The sequence below is a fragment of the Oreochromis niloticus genome, linkage group LG2, assembly GCF_001858045.2.
Source record: "Oreochromis niloticus isolate F11D_XX linkage group LG2, O_niloticus_UMD_NMBU, whole genome shotgun sequence".
Lineage (NCBI taxonomy): Eukaryota > Metazoa > Chordata > Actinopteri > Cichliformes > Cichlidae > Oreochromis > Oreochromis niloticus.
Genome location: NC_031966.2, coordinates 19383704 through 19402582, shown reverse-complemented (window position 1 = coordinate 19402582; position 18879 = coordinate 19383704). Strand labels below are relative to the sequence as shown.

Here is an 18879-nt window from a genome sequence, read left to right as displayed (position 1 = left end):
GAAAAGAAATATGTGAAACCTTGTATTTTTTAAATATCGTTCCTTTTTGTGGACATGGAGTGTCCTTTTACTTGGTCCTGCATTACCACTTGGAGGTACTTATAATTTATCTGAGTATTCTACAATCGTGCTACTAGTTAGGTTTTTTTCAATATATAAATTATTGTAAATTAAATATGTTGAAAATGGAGTAAGAATTAAGCAAAGAAAATATAAACTATGATATTAAAAATGAAAATGTAGCACTGTCATGCTGAGCTTTGAAGAGAGCATTTATTCCCTGCTGGGTTAAAATACAACAACAGACACATGTTTTCATTGCGTTACTACGTTCAATAAATAGTCTACAGGGAAAAGCAAATTCAGTGTATTCTTGCTATATATAGCCTATACATATTTGCATATAGTCTGTAAGCACATGAGCTATAAAAAGCTATAAAAGCTTCATAAGACAATATGCTAAGGCTGTGCAAATATTCCCTCTTTTGTAGGTCTTATGCTACCAAAACAATAAAATGAAAATATTTAGACTGCCAGAACAATTACCCACACTTTCATATATGAAGCATTATTCTGCGCTTCCTGTGTTCCTGGACAGTTTGGGAATTTTAACTCTTTCTTTAGGCAATTTCTGAGAAAAAAAAATACCTGACTGTTTCACTGTTGTGTCTGTCATTTGAAGCTGAGGAGCTTCCAGGCATGCAATGAGTGAACAGTTAAGAAAGGGAGAATGAAGGAAAGAGTATCTGCCAGGCTACAGAGGAAAACACAATTCTCCAGCAGCAAATTTTGGGCAACTGGACAATGCTTGCTTACACTGTATACTGATACTTACTGATACTTGCTGATAACAAGTGGTTCCTTGGATAGCTGTACTGATAACAATTCAGGGGAGGTAGCTGAATAGAAGTAATGCAAGAAAAACAAAGCTTTAGCTAGCTTGCAGCACACTCTAACCAATGCAATAAAAAAAAAACTGCACATTTAATACAAAACACCTTTTTAAGGGTTGTCTATCAGCTTGTATTGTTCCTTTTCTGCCTCCTACTGGGCAAGCATAAAATTGGGCTAAATCAAAAATTTGCAAGGTGCATTTTAAAAAGAATGTTATATTGGATTTTTTAAATAACCCACTATGTTAGGCCTGCAATTAGTGTCTTGATTTATCAGTTAATTGATGCATGTATTAGTGTAGTAGGTGATGTATTACACGATTCTGCAAACCTTTATACAATGCTGCTTATAAATTTGTAATTTTGATTAAATGTACATATTCTGCCATGCCAACAGAGTTTTAGTGCACTTTTAAGGCTGCTTCATATTGACTATTCTGTGTCTTGCTTTCTTTCTTTTTTGTTCTTTTCAGATTTGTTGGGTTTTACTGTAGGTGTTAGTGAGTGACAGTGAATGAGAGGGAAGCAGAATGATAGAGACGCAGCCATCACTACTTGAGGCCAGTGTGAGCATTCAGGCTGTATTGCACATCTAATAATCCCATGAGGCAGAGGGCCTGTGGGTCTCCCTTTGAACCATAGTCCATTCAGCACAAGAACACCGAAACATCTCCCCACCCCTTTGCGGTCACCAGCATTTCATTTGCAATCTAAATCTAAAACACAGGGTGCTCGAGAGTCACATCAAAGGGCTTTTTGATAGCTAGGATAGAGCAAAGACTTGAAATAAAATGGCTAATTACGAGTGTTGATTAGTGGGCCATGTAAGCTACAGACTAATTGGATTGCACAATGGAGTAGTGCTTTTGTTTTCTGTGCATCTTAATGAAGTCTTTTTTTTTTACCCCTTTACAAAGGCTGAAATGTAGAAGCAATTTTTGTGTTTCCAAAGATAAAAATGGCGGCTTAAACAAACGTGCATATTATTCAAACAGTCATATAAAGAGACTTCATCTCGTAGGTTGTGGATAATTTGATCAGATCTGGGTTATCCCACATAATTATTAACACCATATGTGAAAGCTTTGTTGTGTTAAAAGAACCATCAGAAGTTCCATTAAGGCTAAGTAGCCCATGTCTTTTCAGTGGAGCTGGCTTGTACTTAAATGTTTAGTCATGTTTGGCTTCATCTGGTCAGAGATTGATTAGCAAAACATGAATGAGTTATAAACATAGTTCTATTAATATTTTATCTTTCAAATACATTATACCAAGTAATCTTTAAAATGTTTATTGTTTCATTTTTTATTATAGAAATATTAATAGAAAATAGATCTGGAATAGAAATGTGGCATTAGAAGACCAGATTATTTTACTAATTTCTAGACTTTTTTCTTCTTTTTTTAACTGCTTCAACAGATGAGATAAACCAGTAAACATGTGTTTTTGTTTTGTTTTTAACTGTCTTAAAGTTCACACTGTATGAACCATAAAGTAAGATGGGTGGGAGAGCTGATCTGAGGTGGTACAGGGAGAAATCTGCATAAAAGTCAAGCTATCTGAAGATGAAGATGGATATATATGAATGAAAGGACCACAATAACCTCCAAGTGATCTGCATTTAAAATGAGACAAAGGAAATAAAGGAGCTCTGAATTAAAACTAATGTGTCTCACATCTGCTTATCCATGCAGACTGGGCCAGCCATTGCTTCAGTATACTGCAATATATCCAGCCAGCCAGACATCCATTTTCTTCCACTTGTCCAGTTCAGGGTTGCAGGAAGCTGGAGACTATTACAGCTGTCATGGGGCAGAATGTAATATAATCAAAAGCATAACAAGTAAGCTAGTGCTTACCATACTCAGCACTGTAATTACCAAAAGACGGTACAAAATATGAATCTGAATTACAGTGTGTAGCCTACCCAGTGTGTATTTCACCACAGGCCATAGCTAGAGTGTTAAAATATGGACACCCTTGAAAAGCATAATTCCAAACTCAAAGGCCGGCGCTCTGGAGCAATGCCTGCAGTGGAGGTCCTATTTTGTTATCTCCCTGGACAGGCTATCCTATCATGTGAAGATCACACAAGCAGCCATCTGATTGAATCACTTGTTACCTAGGAGATCTAAAGGACTGACTGAGACCTTGATAATGTGTAACTACACCATTCATATTTTTCATTAACCAGTTTTTGCATTAGAACAAAACAACAAATAAACAAATAAACAAGTTATTCTTGTTTTTTATCTTTATTTTATTTTTTTCATTTCGGAAAAAGGGGGAGGGGGTGCATTTACATCCTGAAGACTTGTTTTTTGTTTTTTGTTTTTTTTTTTCAATGAGGATAATATTTGCGATTCTACCATGTATTAAAAACTGTTGCACGGGAATGGTGAAACGCATTTGCACCCTCATAACAAAAGAGGGAAAACGGATGGGAGGGGGTCGGTGACAAGCTCCAGCGGGGGGGAGATTTCTGTGCAGGTGTCCTTGTATTTTCTGACACCTCGGAGACAGGACTCGACCGTAAGTAGCCTAAGACTGTTGAGGAAGAATCAAAGCTGATAACATAATAAATGTTTGATCTGCCATGAAATCCGAAAAGAGCAGCAACGGAAAGATATGCTCGTCTGGATGAGAGACCCCCGCTGGGTGAAGACACGCAGCGTATGTTAGCTGAGCCGTGAAAGCTCGCTGCCATTGACTGGAGCTCAGGCTGAAATGGGAGCAAAGCGATGAAGACCGATCGCAGGGGAGTGAGCATCCTCGAGCAAAATATCGCATCACTGATCATTTCACGTTATTAGACATCAATTCCAGATTAGCAGAACGCGATATTTGCCACTACCCGGACAATTCGCCGTCGATGCAAAGGGTTTGAACGGTGGCATTTATCTCTTTTTTTCCCTTCTGTTTTTCATTCTGCAGATGTGGGCTGCAAGAGGAATATGGCCTGTTCGATGGGTGAAATGTTGAGGGATTAATCACTGATCACGATGAAAAGCAAATCAGTGCTGACCATTTCCAGCTACTCGTGGATGAGTCTTCTGGACTATTTTCACATGTTATGGATGATATGTCACGTTAGATGAAATGTATTTCAGGACAGTGTGCACCTGAAAATCACTAAGACTACCAGCTACAGCAGCTTATTGTTCTCACTCCCTAAAAAGCTAAGCACACCACAGCTGCTTTTCTCTCCTGTTTAGGATGGGACTAACCTGACTTTATGTTAACACTCTGCTGGGCGTCACATGAACAATGTCAAGTTCTCAGCAACCTGATGTGGGCACAAATGTCACTGATGTTCCTGGGCAGCTTGGTTTCACCAGCCCCAATCAGGACCCGGTCTGGTCCTCCATTGTTAATAGTGTGGTGAAGATGGTGCTCATATCTCTGATTGTCTGCGTGTCTTTGTTTGGGAATGTGATTGTTCTGCTGGTGTTCCAAAGGAAGCCTCAGCTCCTTCATGTGGCCAACCGCTTTGTCCTCAACCTCCTCCTGGCAGACCTACTTCAGACTATATTAGTCATGCCCTTTGCTATTGCAGCTACAATGCCAAGTGTGTGGCCTCTGGATGCTCGGCTGTGCCAGGCCCTGGTGGTGCTCATGCACTTGTTTGCATTTGCAGGGGTTAACACGATTATAGTTGTGTCTGTGGATCGCTACCTGGCAATTATTCACCCTCTTTCTTATCCCACTCGCATGACCCCTCACTTGGGCACCAACTTGATCATCTGCACCTGGGTGCTCAGTTTCCTGCAGAGCACACCTCCTCTCTATGGCTGGGGGACCATAGACTTTGACCAACATCACAATATCTGCTCAGTGGTGTGGTCTTCTAGTCTGTCCTACTCTGCTGTGGTGTCTACCTTTTCTTTCTGGCTTCCTGTGCTCATCATGCTCGGATGTTACTGGATGGTTTTCAGAGCAGCCCGGAGGCAGAACGCTCTTGTACACCCCATACAGACACAGTCCTACTCTCAGCCCTGCCCGCAGGACTTCCAGGCACCTAGCAGCCCACAGCAGCGATGCCATCCCCAGCAGCCCAGTTCACCTGAGGGACCTTACTCAGCCAGAAGATACCCAGTTCGAGTTAGACACAGGCGTTTTCACTACCACTGCAAGGCAGCCCGTGTGGTTTTTGTGATCATGGCTTCATACATCTTCAGCATGGGTCCTTACACCATTCTGAATACTATATCTATGTGCACCAGAGCAGCTATACCCTTATGGTTATCCTCCCTTGCCCTTGTACTCTTCTTTTTACAGTGCTGCCTACATCCTTATATTTATGGCTACATGCACCGTAGTGTAAGAAAAGAATTCCTGGCTTTACTCTGTGGGTTGTTCTGCAAGCAGGGCCGTCCCAACCAGAGCTCTGCTGTGGAAAGCTGCTTCACTACGACTGAGGGACGCTCCACCGCTCACCCTCACCTGCCCAGCTTGGCTGCTCGAATCGTCCCCCTGCGGACATGGGAAGAGTGCACAACATCGTCCTCTCCCACTTTTGAGAGGAAGTCGAGAGACAGTCGTAAGGAGACCACCTCTACCAGTATCAGCTCTGAGAGGGAACTTACAGTCAACAGCAAACAAAGCACATAAACTGCCATGCATCAGACAGACCATAGTTGCTCTTACTTGAGGACGCTGTCATGCAGCATGTTCATAGTTCTCAGCAGGTCGCTGGAATTACAAACAGAAGTATCATCATTTATCACCAACATATGATATTTTACCACTTTGTTAAAATCTCTGTTTAGTTATTGCTACTGGGAAAAACCTAGGCACAGTAGTTGTGTTAATGTGTAAAAGAACAAATTGTAGGAAAGAGTTATTGTGTTTCATATGCAAATGCATTTTTAAGCGTTACCACATGTGCCACATAAAGACTGTGTGCAGCTGTTAAAGTTTGTGCTATCCATCATTCTTGCAAACATAATAATGCATGCAAGAGTGAACTCACTACTGTTATTTAAAATGGGCATTTAAATCAGTCTAAATTCAAATGATTCTCAATCTGCACGTGTAAAATAGGAAGTTGCTCTTGTGTTCGGACCACTTTGCTATAATTATCAGATGTCTCTGATGGCATGTAAATCTGCTGTATCCACACAATTGTCTCCTTTAAACTTTTTCTGTCCTGCTGAAGGTGCAGGATGGCGGACCTTGTCTGCAAGCAAATTTTGCTTGTAATTTTCCAACTCAGGGTATTGCTTGTAGGGGAAAAAAAAGGAATAGATCCCACCTTGAACCTCGGGTGGGAGAATATGTGTTAAAGTCCCTGTCACAGTAACTGCTCTTAGTCTCAAAGCGCCTTTTGAAAAAACAATTAGAAAAGTGATTTATTGTGCCTGTCAGTGAGAGCTTACAAGTGTTGGTGATTCCCTTTCTCTGATGGGATGGCCACACATTCACGTTTGTCTTAGTCCTTTGTTTCTTTTATCTACAGCGTAACTGATGTGGAAATTTTCCTTTTATTTCAGTATACCACTTTATATTTGGACTCTGTGTTTGAGGCCTTTCAAATGTTGGCGTGGGGAAGGGGGCGAGTATTTTTGTGTGATAAAAACATGCATGTTGCAAGATCTTTAACAGATTTCTTATATTCCATTGAGCACTTGTAGACTTGTGACGATACCTCATGATAAAGTATTTCTAAAGGAAAAGAAACTGTGTGCCTAAAGCCACGGATGCTTGCCACGACTCCTCTCAGAGAAAGGTAATTCATTAAGTTAGAAGTTTGCTATGGTCCATCACCATATTATGTGCATTTATTTAAGTGTCTAGTGCCAAGTTTTTAGGTACCTTCTCAGAAAGTGAAAAAAAAGAAAAAGATTTGGCACGATGTGCTCCTGGTGTATTCTTATCACTAGACTGTCGTAGTTTCTGAGATCTGTAATGTACTTCACCCTAAACTATTTAACAGGTTACTGAGGAAATTCAAACTACAGTATTAAAAGTTGACAATCAAACTTGCGTAACGAGTTTGTTAGAGGCTCTGTAAAGGACAGTGTGTGTTTAAGTATACTAAAATATAAGAGAAAATGTTTAATAGCCTTTGAAAAGTGCATATTTTTGTGATTTCTATTGTGCTTTTGTAATATTTTTGTTTTCATTATTTAACATCAAACATTGTCTGTTGTTTAATAAAAGTACATTATATGTAATGCGTACAAAAGCATGACTTTACATACAACATACCAAAAGATGCTTGAGTATCAGGCTGGCTTTAGGTTTGAGAAGGATCTTAAAAAGCATATTGAGCTCTTTGCATTCCTTCCTGGATCTCTTTATAATCTGCTGACTTTTGAGCGGGTTAATAACAGAAATTACGACTAAATCTACAAACCTTGTTTTGCTTTAGAAGTGTTCAATTTTTAAACCCTTACTTAAATACATGTTTCACAACTTGAGGTTTTATGTTTTGCACAACATTTTGTTTTAAAATAAGAAATTTATGATTTGATTTTTATTTTTTTTTTATAAAATCTGATCATTCATTCACTATATGTGACTGAGGAGCTAGGGCAGGGCTAAGAGTAGCACAGTGCACTGCATCAATAATTATCTCTTTTACAGTGTTTCCCCCAAGTACATTATTTTGCCTTTTGATTTTGCTCCAGCCAAGAAAAACTAATCAGCTGAACAATAAATATCACTAGACTTATACCAATACGCAAATAGTAAGAAACACCGTTTGTGGTAGGAATTGTTTTATGTGTTCTAAAGGCTAAAAGAAAAGCGTGACCTTGGTTTGGAATTCACTGCGTTTATTTGTAAAATGTTATCACCTTGGGTGATGGTGCCACACTGCTTGAAGCAAAAAGCAGCAGTGTTTTTATGTAGTTAACAGTTCAGCAAACCACCTATTAAAATCTAAAGAGGTACATCTCGGGAGTGCATAATGCACCCGACCAGTAAATTCATGGACTACTTTATGATTAACTAGGTGACCATTTCTACTGTTGAGAAACAAATCAGGTGCCTAATATGCAACACACTGTAGCACAGCTCTATGATACAGATGTGCATCGTAACCAAGACTACCCTCTGATTTATACAAACTCAAACTTCAAGAAAATGGACATGTATCATAGCACTGTGAGTGTTTTATATAATTTCTAAACTACAATACAGGCTGATATTTTTACTTTTAAAACAAACCAGAGAAAAGAAAGAAAAAAATAGAACTCCCAACGAAGGTTCCATAATGGTGACAATCTTTAAGTTGCATTCTCTCCCTCACTCTCTATACAGTATATGTACACACATTTTTTTAATCATTAAAGTACAGGTAAAGAAAAAAAAAACAGAATTTTAGCCATAAGGGAACAGAACACCAAAATACATAACGTTTCACCTTCCTTAGAAAATTAAAGTAAAAACATTCCCACACACACACACACACTGCTCACTATGACAGCTAGATCATTGGAACCCAGGCTGATTTTCAAGGCGCCATTCAAATTATTACAAGTCAACAGTAAATGCAAAATTATATATATTTTTAAAAAGAAAATAGCAACAGAGGTTTAAAGCACAAAAAGAGGACGGGCTCTGCTCATCGGGGGGGGGGGTTTATGATAAGTGATGGTTTTTCAGTTCAGGTCGAATCAGACCTCAGGCCTTTGTCACAAAACCAGCATCGGGGAGGCCAGTGCTGTCGCATCTAGGAGTTAGTCCTTTCACAGAGTTCTTCAGTTAGTCCACTTTGACCACGCTGTAGATCTTATTTACAAACCAGAAGCAGGCGAAAAAGCCAATTGTACCTGAGGATAAAAGACGGGTTAGAATGAACAAAGTGTTATACGGAGGTCATCTGTAGACGATGATGCAATTGTAATAGTAACTTAAATATAATAAATAATAAATAGTTATCCGCCTCTATAACTGCAATTCTTGCATCATTCAGTATTAATAAAACACAAAGTCAGTAAAAGACAATATTTTAGAGCACAGACGCAAAAATGCATACAAGACAGCCAGTTGGTGTCACTGTCCAACAAATTTCATCCACTAAAAGGTAGAAAATAAGAGATTTTCAGTATTGGGTCTGCAATTTCCAATGCAAAACCAGCATCAGTGCTTAATTTTGTCAACGAAAGAGCATATTTGCATGAGCTCTGCAATGCTGATAAGGCAGACTGGTAAAAATCCCGTATCAACTGGGTATAAAAGTCCTATCTGACTACTCAATGAGGGCCACGCAGTCCAATCCCGAATTAAGCAGAGATCAAAGTTGGGATGAGGTGAAAGCCAGACAAGAAAATAAAAAGTTTTAAAAGGGGATATAGTAGGGATTAGCATTATTTAGATCAAAACTGGAAGCAAGGAGGGAAACTTTTTTTTTTCCCTTGAATCCTTGGATTATTTCTTGGTGATAATCTTGACATCTTATCCCCTTGGGACTTACAGCTCTGCCTTAAAACATTGTCAAACAGTGTTGCAGTGACACGCAAAGCTGCAGTCTAAATTTTATCTGACCCACTGACAGTATAACACCAGAAAAGTATATCATCATTCGACACGTGGCAAGCCGGATATCTTTAGGCAGCCTAAGACTAGGCGTGTATTTTCTGGTTATCTAGTATTTAATATGTTCCTCTTTCTACACACACCCTTACTTTGATTTCAGTTAAAGCGCAAGAAAACTTGATGACACCAAAGAGAGTTACTACTATATCAACATATGTCAATCTTTATGTGAAGTCTTAAAAATGTTCTATTTGTCTTAGCGGTGTGATCATGGGTTTGGTACATAGATTGTGTAAACCCTAAATAGAACTAGACAAGCCCAGAGTAGAGAAAACTATATTAACAAAGAAGGTCAGTGAGTGTGGACAAATGTATCATGATCCATGACAATGTATGAATGTGGTTTTGATCTGCATAACAAAAGAACAAAAATAAAAGAAACTCCCTGAGAAAAGTGGGCTCCATCTTGTCAAACTGGAAAACCATAGAGAGAAAAACTGACCCAAATAAATCTGCAAAACTAGATCTGACCAAGAGGGACTCCTCCCAAAGACTGATTTTCATTAAACTTCAGAGAGACTAAAAATAAAATTATTCTGATTGGGCCATTGCAAATAACTGTTATTTAACAGGATTTGACACAGTGCTTCTCCACAGCCAGTAACGTAATAAGGAAAGAAGCCGACAATCAATATATGACAAGTAAACAAAGGTTGCGCAATAGAGGAAACAGCTGCCTGTAATAAATATTATATGAACAGGATGTTGAATCCTCCTTTTACAGGTGACCTGATGCAAATTGTAATCTCCGACCCAGAGAACAAACATTGAACTTCGCATGCACAAACGACACACCTCTTTCCACCAAAGATGTGCGATAAGGTCTCGGAGCTCTTTCATTCGTCAGAAATAAAGATCAGATAAGTTCTGTTTTTTTAGTTTTTTTAAGAAAAAGGATGTTCAGTGCAAATAACATATGTGCAGCAGTCTCTAAACTCTCTCTGTAATTAAGTCCTGACTACAAGCTGCAGTGTGATAAGACCTTGTATTGAGGTTACTGAGACAAATTCGTCCAAGATTTTTAGTCGATGCACCCACAGAATTATAAAATCCCATGTCGTCTTGCTGAGTTTTCCTCTTCACAAATTCATGTGTCCACACCGTCCGCCCGGCAAGATGATCAGCCTTTTACAGCCAGTAGTAGTTTTTCCTTACAATTTGGATATGACAAAAGGCTGTATTTCTGCAAGTTAAGCTAAAGCATTTTAACAGGGTGCAAGTGCCTTAATTAACTAGGCACTGGCACTCGAAATAAGCCACTGACATAGAGGAATCTAATGAACCAAGTAAAGACATTGAGTTAGTTTTTCAAGTCTCAGTTAAACATTGTAAACACAACCGTTTTCCCCTTCAGTGGCCATAGTATTAGGAGCATTCTGCTAGCCCTTTATTTTAAAATCATCTATATGCCAACTAGATACTAACAGTAGCTCCTAAAAGAGCTCATTTTCAAAAAGTAAAGACCTCACCTGTGAAGAGGAAGAAGATCAGGACCATAATCATCGTGTATCCAAAGTAGAGTATAGTACTGGCCATTCCAATTATTTGCAGCTTTGAGAAGAAGTAGTGTACAGCATAGATAAACAGATAGACTGCTGTAAAGCCGCTGGTCAGGAAGGATCGCCACCACCAGTGGTAGTCCTTAACACATAGGACAAAGAATGACATGTTAGAATTCAGTAATAATGTAATAATGACACGTCAACTACAGTCAGAACCTTTTTGGGGGGGTGCACTACACAAAATTCTGGTACCTCAGCACAAAGGTGGAAATAGCACAGTAGAATTGTTGCCTCAGAGCAGGTGATGAGCAGAATGATGAAAACCAGGAACAGGAATCCAAACATGTAGTACATCTGATGAGACCTGAAACACAAACACAACATATTAATGGATATATGGAAAATTGTGGCACAAAAGCAAAATACGGAGAGAGAATTCCTGTTTTTGTACCAAATGCTGTTGAGAATGAAGAAAAGCTGAATGAAGATGCAGCCAAAGGGGAGGATGCCACCCATCACTATACCAGGGATGGGTTTGGTGAAGAAGGACTGCTCAGGTATTTGACGGGGGATTTGGTTTGTTCGCACTGGTTGCTCAATTGCCTGCACAGAGGCAAATCGACACATTTAGTTAACAATCAGTTTTAACTGAGACAAAAGAATGATTAAGCAGGTTAACTCACTGGTTTCTTGAATCCAAAGTAGGCACCAACAAAGGTGAGAGGTACAGAGATTCCAAACCACAGGGCCAAAATGGCAACCAGAGTACCAAAGGGGATTGCAGCTGAGGAGCCCTCCCCCCATAGGATCAGATTCATCAAGAAGAAGTCTGCAAATACAATTCTAGGGAAGAGAGGTGGACAAAGATACACATGAGAGGAATAATAGCAGTTCACAAGGTAAATAAAAGGAGAGTAACCGCAACACTCAAGGACAGAGCTGAAGTGCAACTGAGACTAATGAGTAGCAGAAAAACAAATAAAAAGAGTAAACATACCCTGGGCACAAGAGTGCAGTTAGCAAAACGTTTGTCTTCCACTTTTCACCCCCGAAAGCTGAGAAAAAAAAAAAAAGAATGAGAATTTCATGGTAAGAATCACAGAGTTTTTTATCCTGTATATATGGACTCTAACGATTGAAAGTCATCACTGGACTCTTACTTTTGTAAAGACGTGCTGACACATAACCAGCAGGTGTACCCAGGAGAACCCAGAGTACCACTGCACAAGTCATGAGAGCCCCTCTGTTGGCCGGTGACAGGAAACCCAGACAGGCGAGGACTACAGTAAACAAACATTCATCAGTGCAGTCATACATACATAGCATCACGATTGTAATTGAAATGCAAAAGTATCAGAAAACTTCACTTCTATCAGCTGCCCCGTTACTTTAGAATCTACAATCCAACTTTGGCTCGACAGAGTCTTTGTTATGATTATTATTGATGGATGCTTAAAGGTAAATATATGTTTTTGGGGTGTTTGTTAAGGATATTTAGGGGGAAATGTGAAATAGTCCTTACAGAGAGTAATGAAAGTCATGATGAAGATCTGCGTTCCCTGTCCAAGGAAAACAGACAGCAACATCCCTTTCCTAGGGGGACGGAAAACATCCCCGTGCACCTGCTTCCAACCAGATTCCTCCTGTGCATCCTCCTGGGAAGGTCAATACGCAGATATACAATTAATTAGGTATTTGATACTTCATTTAAATGAACTTAAACGATAAAAAGCTTAAGGTTTACCAACTACTAAATGTTTAAAAAAGAAAAACAAAAGTGAAAGAGGTAAAGATAAAGAAGGTTTTTACCAAAAGCTTTAAAATGAGGTGTAGTAAAAAAAAAAACAACAACAAAAAAAACGCAGTAAATTCTAAATTATTTGCCTATTTCTTTAAACCTGCATTTTACAGAAGTTTTAACGTACAGTTCCCACACCACATTTTATATTTTGGTCGAATGTTTCTGCAATTACACACACCCAGCACCCTAAATGTTTTGTTTGAAACGAATCTCGACAAGCTTACATATAGAGTAGATTTTTCCTTGGTCGATGGAACCTTTATCAAGTCTCCCTGTGAAATGTAACAAAATATTTATAATTCTGGATTTATCTTATTAGACTGAGTGGTATCTTACATTTCAGTATTAATTATTAGCCATATAACTTTGATGAAGATGATTTGTAGGCACCGTGTTACTACTAGCCACAAGATTTCAGAGTCTAATGCTCGTCATTTAAATGTTTTAGATAAAATGTAAATATTTCATTATGAACTAAGGCACTAGAACCACAACCATTAAGTAACCTTATAAATGCCCATAAAATAGTGGAGTAGAATATACACAACAGCGCACAGACACCAAGATAGAAACAAGGCTGCTCCTTAGAGCAGGCTGTTGCCTTAGAAAGACAAAGTTTTCATTGATATTGCTACAGTTTCATTCTCACTTAATATAGTTTACTTTTTACTTTAAAACAAGAACTGATTATAGTTAAATTACCTATTAAAATAACATCTGGTCTCTTTGAGGTTAATACTAACAACTGCAGCTCACATATATGACGCTCCAATAAAACAGAGACTTTAGTGTCTTTACCTGGTCCACCTGGTTGTATCTGGCAATGTCCTTGTGCAGAGTTCTCAGCATGATCATGGCAACCATTCCAGACAGGAAAAGCACAATGACCAAGGAGTTCATGATGCTGGAAAAAAAACAAGATATACTCCACGTTAGCAAACAGGCATCACGAGCAGGAGAGTTTGAGAGAAATATTTTTGGGTAAACAATGTAAAACACATCTTCAGACCTAAACCACTGGATGTTGGTGTGAGGCATGGAGACCAGGATGTAGTCCCACCTAGATGCCCATTTGATAGTATTGTCTTGCTGTTGGGGGAAAATTAAATCACAAACAATTTTAGTTTTCTTTTTTTTCCACTCATAGTTGCAAAGAAAACTGTATATATTAGTTACATGTAATCAGTATTAAAGTTAGGAGGCCTACCTCAAATGTCACAGCGTAGGTGTAAACAATTGACACATCAGCATTAAAGTCTGCAGGGACCTCCATTGGGTTGCCTCCATCACAATTTGGGTGGTCCTCATCTGCATGTTTGATACTGTTGTGCACAAAACACAAAACAGCGTCATGTCAGATTAATACTGAATGTCATTCATGACATAGTGTGGTTGGTTTTGTTGTCATTCAGCTGCAACGTCAAGGTAGACTAGCTCAAAATTCAGTGCCATCACATCTACTACAAACGCAGCCTCACCTCTTTGGCTCCAGAGTTGCAGCAACAAGTCGAGCTCCTGTCCATCCCTCTTTTTCGCCGCTGTGGTACTTGATCTTGATGTCCACATGATTGAAGACGTAAAATGTGTTCTTCTTGTTGAACTCAGACTGAAATAAATAAGATTATAAATATGATTACGATCATAACTGCAAATGTATCAAATAAATTATTTTTTTTATTAATGTTAAATATAAATGTAATTTTTTTATCGATCTGCGGTAACTCGCTAACGGAGATTTGCCGCATTAATGTCATTTTAACGAGATTAACGCTGACAGCACTAATTTACACACATACACACGCCAATGGACACAAGCAACTTAGGGTTCAGTATCTTGCCTAAGGATACTTTGACATGTTGACTGGTGCCAAATAATAATACCTGACCTAATACTCATAGGATGTCAGTCTTTCTCTCTGTTACAAGTCCTGCTAATCAAACAGAGCTGGTTAGTCTTCTTTTGTGGAAGGAGGTGTATAAATGTTATGATAACTTCTCTGATAAGTGCTGAGTGAAAAAAGTCTTTTCTTACGCAATATATTCAGTCAACCAGAACAGCATCTTTATACACCACTGAGTCCCAATGTACTGTTCAAGCTTATTTTTTTCATCATAGATTTTGTCAATGGCGTTTTTTGTTTCCCGATTAAAACAACACAATAACTAATTAAAAACTAATGCACAAGGACAAAAACTATGATGAAATGTATTGACACAAAAACAAAATAGTAGTAGTATAACTATTCAACTGCTACAGCTGCTCAATGTTTCTCATGAAAATGCAACAAAATGGCAACACTTAGGAGAAGAGTAGACATATGGACACATGTTGCATTCAATGTCCAGAAAAACAAGACATTTTGTAAACCACGTGGTGCAACTCACCAGTAAAAACACAAACTTTTAAACTTTATAATTTAATCAAATGAATTAATTTTAGATTTAGTCTACTATAATCTTATGATGTTTAACCAACTAAAACTAGACTCAAACTAAAAAAGTGACGAAAACAAAATATGTTTTTAGTCATAAGTCTGTGACTAAAACTAAATCAACACTTGCTGTCAAAATGAGCACCTTACCACCCATTCGTGTTGCCGGTAAGTCTGAGTGAAGCTCAAATGAATGAAGTGGCTGATTGACAGAAAGTAAGATAGACTGGGTGTTGTGTGTGTTACATCATAAATGTTAATTTTTAGCACTCTGTCACACCTTTGCTTACATTCCTTTACTGAATAATAACCATAATTTAAATTTCTTCTTCTTTTTGTCCAGTGATATGTTCTGTATCCACATCACAATCATTTAAAGCCAGAAACTCACATTGATCACACATGCATCCTTAGCCCTGCCATCTCCTGCAACAAGGCAGCCAATGGGGAAACCTGGATTGCAGTACTTCTGACCATCTTCCACATCATAGCACCAAGTAACTGGCATGTTGTCAATGATCCTGTAAAAAAAAAAAGAAAAAGAAAGAAAGAAAAAAAAAAAAAGAGATTAACTTCAACCTTGACGCATACAATTTATTAACATTTTCATCCATTGTACAATCAAGTACCGCAAAACACAAAGCATACACAAAAAAGAAAGCGTGGTACTACAGTGTGGTACTAGTACTAACCAGTGGTGCTGATAGTTCAGCTGCATTCCCATTTTAAGAAAGTCCAGTTTAGCTATATCATCCTTGTTTCCTTGCTTGTAGGTTTTTGGGAGGCACACCCGCGAGCATTTAACATCTTCTTTAAATTTAAACTGGGGAGATAAAAAGAAGATCAGAGTCATGTTACATCAACAGGATATAGTAAACAAACAAGAGTTAATTCACACTATTCCTGATAACACCCACCTTGTATGGTGAAGACTCAATTCGTTCACCAAACAGTACCTGTCCAAGGTTCTCAGAAGGCCTTAATTCTTTGTCATCTTTGCAAAAGTCAAACCTTTAACGAAGTTTCAGATTGTCACACACATAGAAAGGATCACAATGAGACAAAAAAGGCCAGTCAAATGCAATTAAGAGAAAAAAAAAATTAAATGCTACTTACACGTCATACTCATACGGCAGAACTGATTCCACTGAGTCTAGGCGATTGACAAACAGCTGAATATCTGTCTGTTAAAAAAGTAAAGAAACACTTGTGCATTGGTAATTCTATAGCACCTTTCTACTGAATTTGAGCACTCAAAGCGCTTTCTATAACAAGTCTCATTCATCCAATCATACACATGTACAATGCACACTTAATCTATGCCTATGCCACACACACCAACTGATGCATCGAGGAGAACTCAGAGTCCAATTTCTCGACCAAGGATACTCTGATATGCAGAGTAGAGGAGCTGGGGAATCCATAGTCACCCTTCTTTATCTTTTGCAATTTGTGGTACATGACAAAGCATTTGTGGAAAAAAACTATCTTAATGTAATGTGTTGGACCAATACTGGGTGTCAGAACAGGTTAAAAGCCACTTATCATTGATTATAAAAGAATCTGGACTCTACTGGAGGACATCAATCTTCTATAAAGTTTTTCCATTCAGTAATACCCGAAGCCCTGTAATCCCTATGGCTAGTGGCACTGTTATTCCAACAGAACTACAGGTTGAAGGCGTTCAAACCGTGCATGTATGTATTGATTTACAACTCACCCTTCCTTCTAACACACTAGTTGCCCGAAATTGCGCTTGTAAAATGCCTGTAAAAGCATAACAGAGCCACCAGCCCCCTCTGACTAAGAGGGTCAAACGTTCAGGTACTTCCTGTAATTCGTCACCTGTCTATGCAGGTGTATTCCGGCTTTTATTTCATCGCAACTGGACATCGTCAGGTTATCATTCAGTAATTGAACCAGCCCTATTGTGCTAAGTCTCATGCTAGACTGGTGAAAACAGTAATTCCAGTCAGAAAGAATTTTATTTAGTTGGCACTAGCAGTCAGCGCCCATAAAAACAATTAACAATGCGCCAGAATATTTGCCTACGCTCCTGTTCCAGGCAATAGCCGAGGCCTAGGAGAGGGCTGTCCAACTAGCATGAGTAGGTAAGATTAGGAGACCGATACAGAAAACGCTAAATACCAATTCATCATCACATTTACTACGTTACATAACAATTTGAGTCGTAGGAATCAACCATACCTGGCAGTCTTCATCAGCCTTCTCTTTTTTATCACAAAAACTCACTGGGGCTAAACCCGGAAGATAGAACGCCGAGAATGAACGGATATATAGGGCTAACAAACAAACAAGCGGAAAACTAAAATGTAGCCGCATCCTCATTTTATTGCGGAAACGCTTCTTCGAAGATTTTGTTTGCTACTTGGGGTTTCTTCTTCGAAAGAAACGTAACGGCTGCTAGCAACGATGAGCTATATGCTAAGTCCCTGGCTTGCAGAAACAGCAACTGAGCTGAACGGTCTGGAACAACCAGCACGGCGCTGACGTCCACCTCTGTCAAGCTATGCGGAAGTCACAAGACGTATACCGGATGTTAAAATATTTTACCCTCAAAATAAATGTATATAATAATTAATCTGTTACCTCTAAAGGTTTTAAGAATTAATAACTGGTGTATATATGCCAGCGGTATGTTTTAGGTTACTTTATTTTGAATAAAAACAAATTAAAAGTACAATTCCATACGTTAATGCGCTTTTTATGCTTTTAATTTAACAGGAGAAAATCGGAAGGCAATGACACCGTGGAATTAAGACTGACGTTGCTTATTGATAACTCATAGCAGTCCTTGTTTTCAATCAAGCATTCGTAAAAGTTGGAAAATGACATACTTATAATCCATAATGTAAGCTATAAGAGAAGCGACAGCAAGAGAAAATGCGTTTGAAACAATACCGAGAAAGCAAAGGTTCATTTTAAATGTAAAATATAAATAACTGCAAGCTAAACCAGAAAACCCGGAACGGGCACATGCGTTCTACTATTAATAGCATTGGTTTTATGAAAGCTTCGCTATTCAGTTCATAGCTGAACTGAAGAAACATTTGGATGAGAGGTGAAACATTTTAACAAACTTAAAACATTCCTCCTTTTTTAAGCTCTTAATGCTGTGCAAGTCCCCTATTAAAAAGGGCACTGTAACTGCAGCTTTATTGAACATGAACATTCTTTATAGTTAGAAAACAATATGGAAGCATTTGCTTTTTAAACACATAAAATTTTAATGTTTCTGCCAAGCAAGCATCTATAAAAACATGAATATCTATTGTTACTCGTGGTTTTTCTTGCCAATCGGTTGCAGCAGATGGCTGCACCTCCCTGAGCTGGCTCTGCTGGTTCTACTGGCTCTGTTGGTTCTGCTGGTTCTGCTGGTTCTGCTTTCCTGCTGAAAGGGAATTCGTCCTTGTGATTGTTGAAATATGCTTCCTCGTAGTGTGTTATTGGATTGTTGGGGTTTTCTCAAAAAATGTAGGATCTTAAGGAACCTTAAGTATAAAGCACCTTGAGGTGACTGTTCTTGTCAATTGGCACATTCCAAACAGGGATGCGTTAATATGGGACTGACTGAATTATCTGCAGTTTTGTAATTCAATTTGATTTAAATAACTTGTATGAGACAACGGCTTTTAATTCAACATCCTTTTTTTTAACAATTTAATTTTACATACAAAAGATAGTAT

At 38.5% G+C, this 18879-nt stretch overlaps 2 protein-coding genes across 3 annotated transcripts; one reads left to right on the top strand and one right to left on the bottom strand.

Moving 5' to 3' along the window:
• Positions 1-3337: 3337 nt before the first annotated feature.
• gpr101 (G protein-coupled receptor 101) lies at positions 3338-8190 on the top strand. The gene is made up of 2 exons (XM_005467447.4): positions 3338-3425; positions 3828-8190. Exon 2 carries the CDS (start codon positions 4161-4163, stop codon positions 5502-5504), a length of 1344 nt encoding a protein of 447 aa, XP_005467504.1. The 5' UTR covers positions 3338-3425; positions 3828-4160; the 3' UTR covers positions 5505-8190.
• On the bottom strand, positions 7656-17717 carry tm9sf5 (transmembrane 9 superfamily protein member 5). 2 transcript variants are annotated; one of them, XM_005467445.4, is made up of 18 exons: positions 17381-17717; positions 16289-16356; positions 16090-16183; positions 15865-15995; positions 15564-15693; positions 14219-14346; positions 13948-14062; positions 13750-13829; positions 13539-13644; positions 12965-13012; positions 12462-12594; positions 12100-12219; positions 11937-11994; positions 11623-11782; positions 11391-11542; positions 11192-11303; positions 10907-11078; positions 7656-8671 (listed from the first exon to the last, which is right to left on the bottom strand). In XM_005467445.4, the coding sequence occupies exons 1-18, from the start codon at positions 17519-17521 to the stop codon at positions 8604-8606; spliced, it is 2016 nt and encodes a 671-aa protein (XP_005467502.1). In that variant the 5' UTR covers positions 17522-17717; the 3' UTR covers positions 7656-8603. The 2 variants fall into 2 exon arrangements, with proteins under 2 accessions (XP_005467502.1, XP_005467503.1); XM_005467446.4 differs by lacking the exon at positions 12965-13012.
• Positions 17718-18879: the final 1162 nt, after the last annotated feature.

Coding starts and splice junctions, on each gene's coding strand:
- gpr101 (XM_005467447.4), top strand. CDS start 4,161: ATGTCAAGTTCTCAGCAACCTGATGTGGGCACAAATGTCACTGATGTT.
- tm9sf5 (XM_005467445.4), bottom strand. CDS start 17,521: ATGAGGATGCGGCTACATTTTAGTTTTCCGCTTGTTTGTTTGTTAGCC. Junction 11,995..12,099: donor GTCAGCACGTCTTTACAAAA/GTAAGAGTCCAG, acceptor TTTTTTTCTCAG/CTTTCGGGGGTGAAAAGTGG. Junction 11,543..11,622: donor ACTTTGGATTCAAGAAACCA/GTGAGTTAACCT, acceptor GCCTCTGTGCAG/GCAATTGAGCAACCAGTGCG.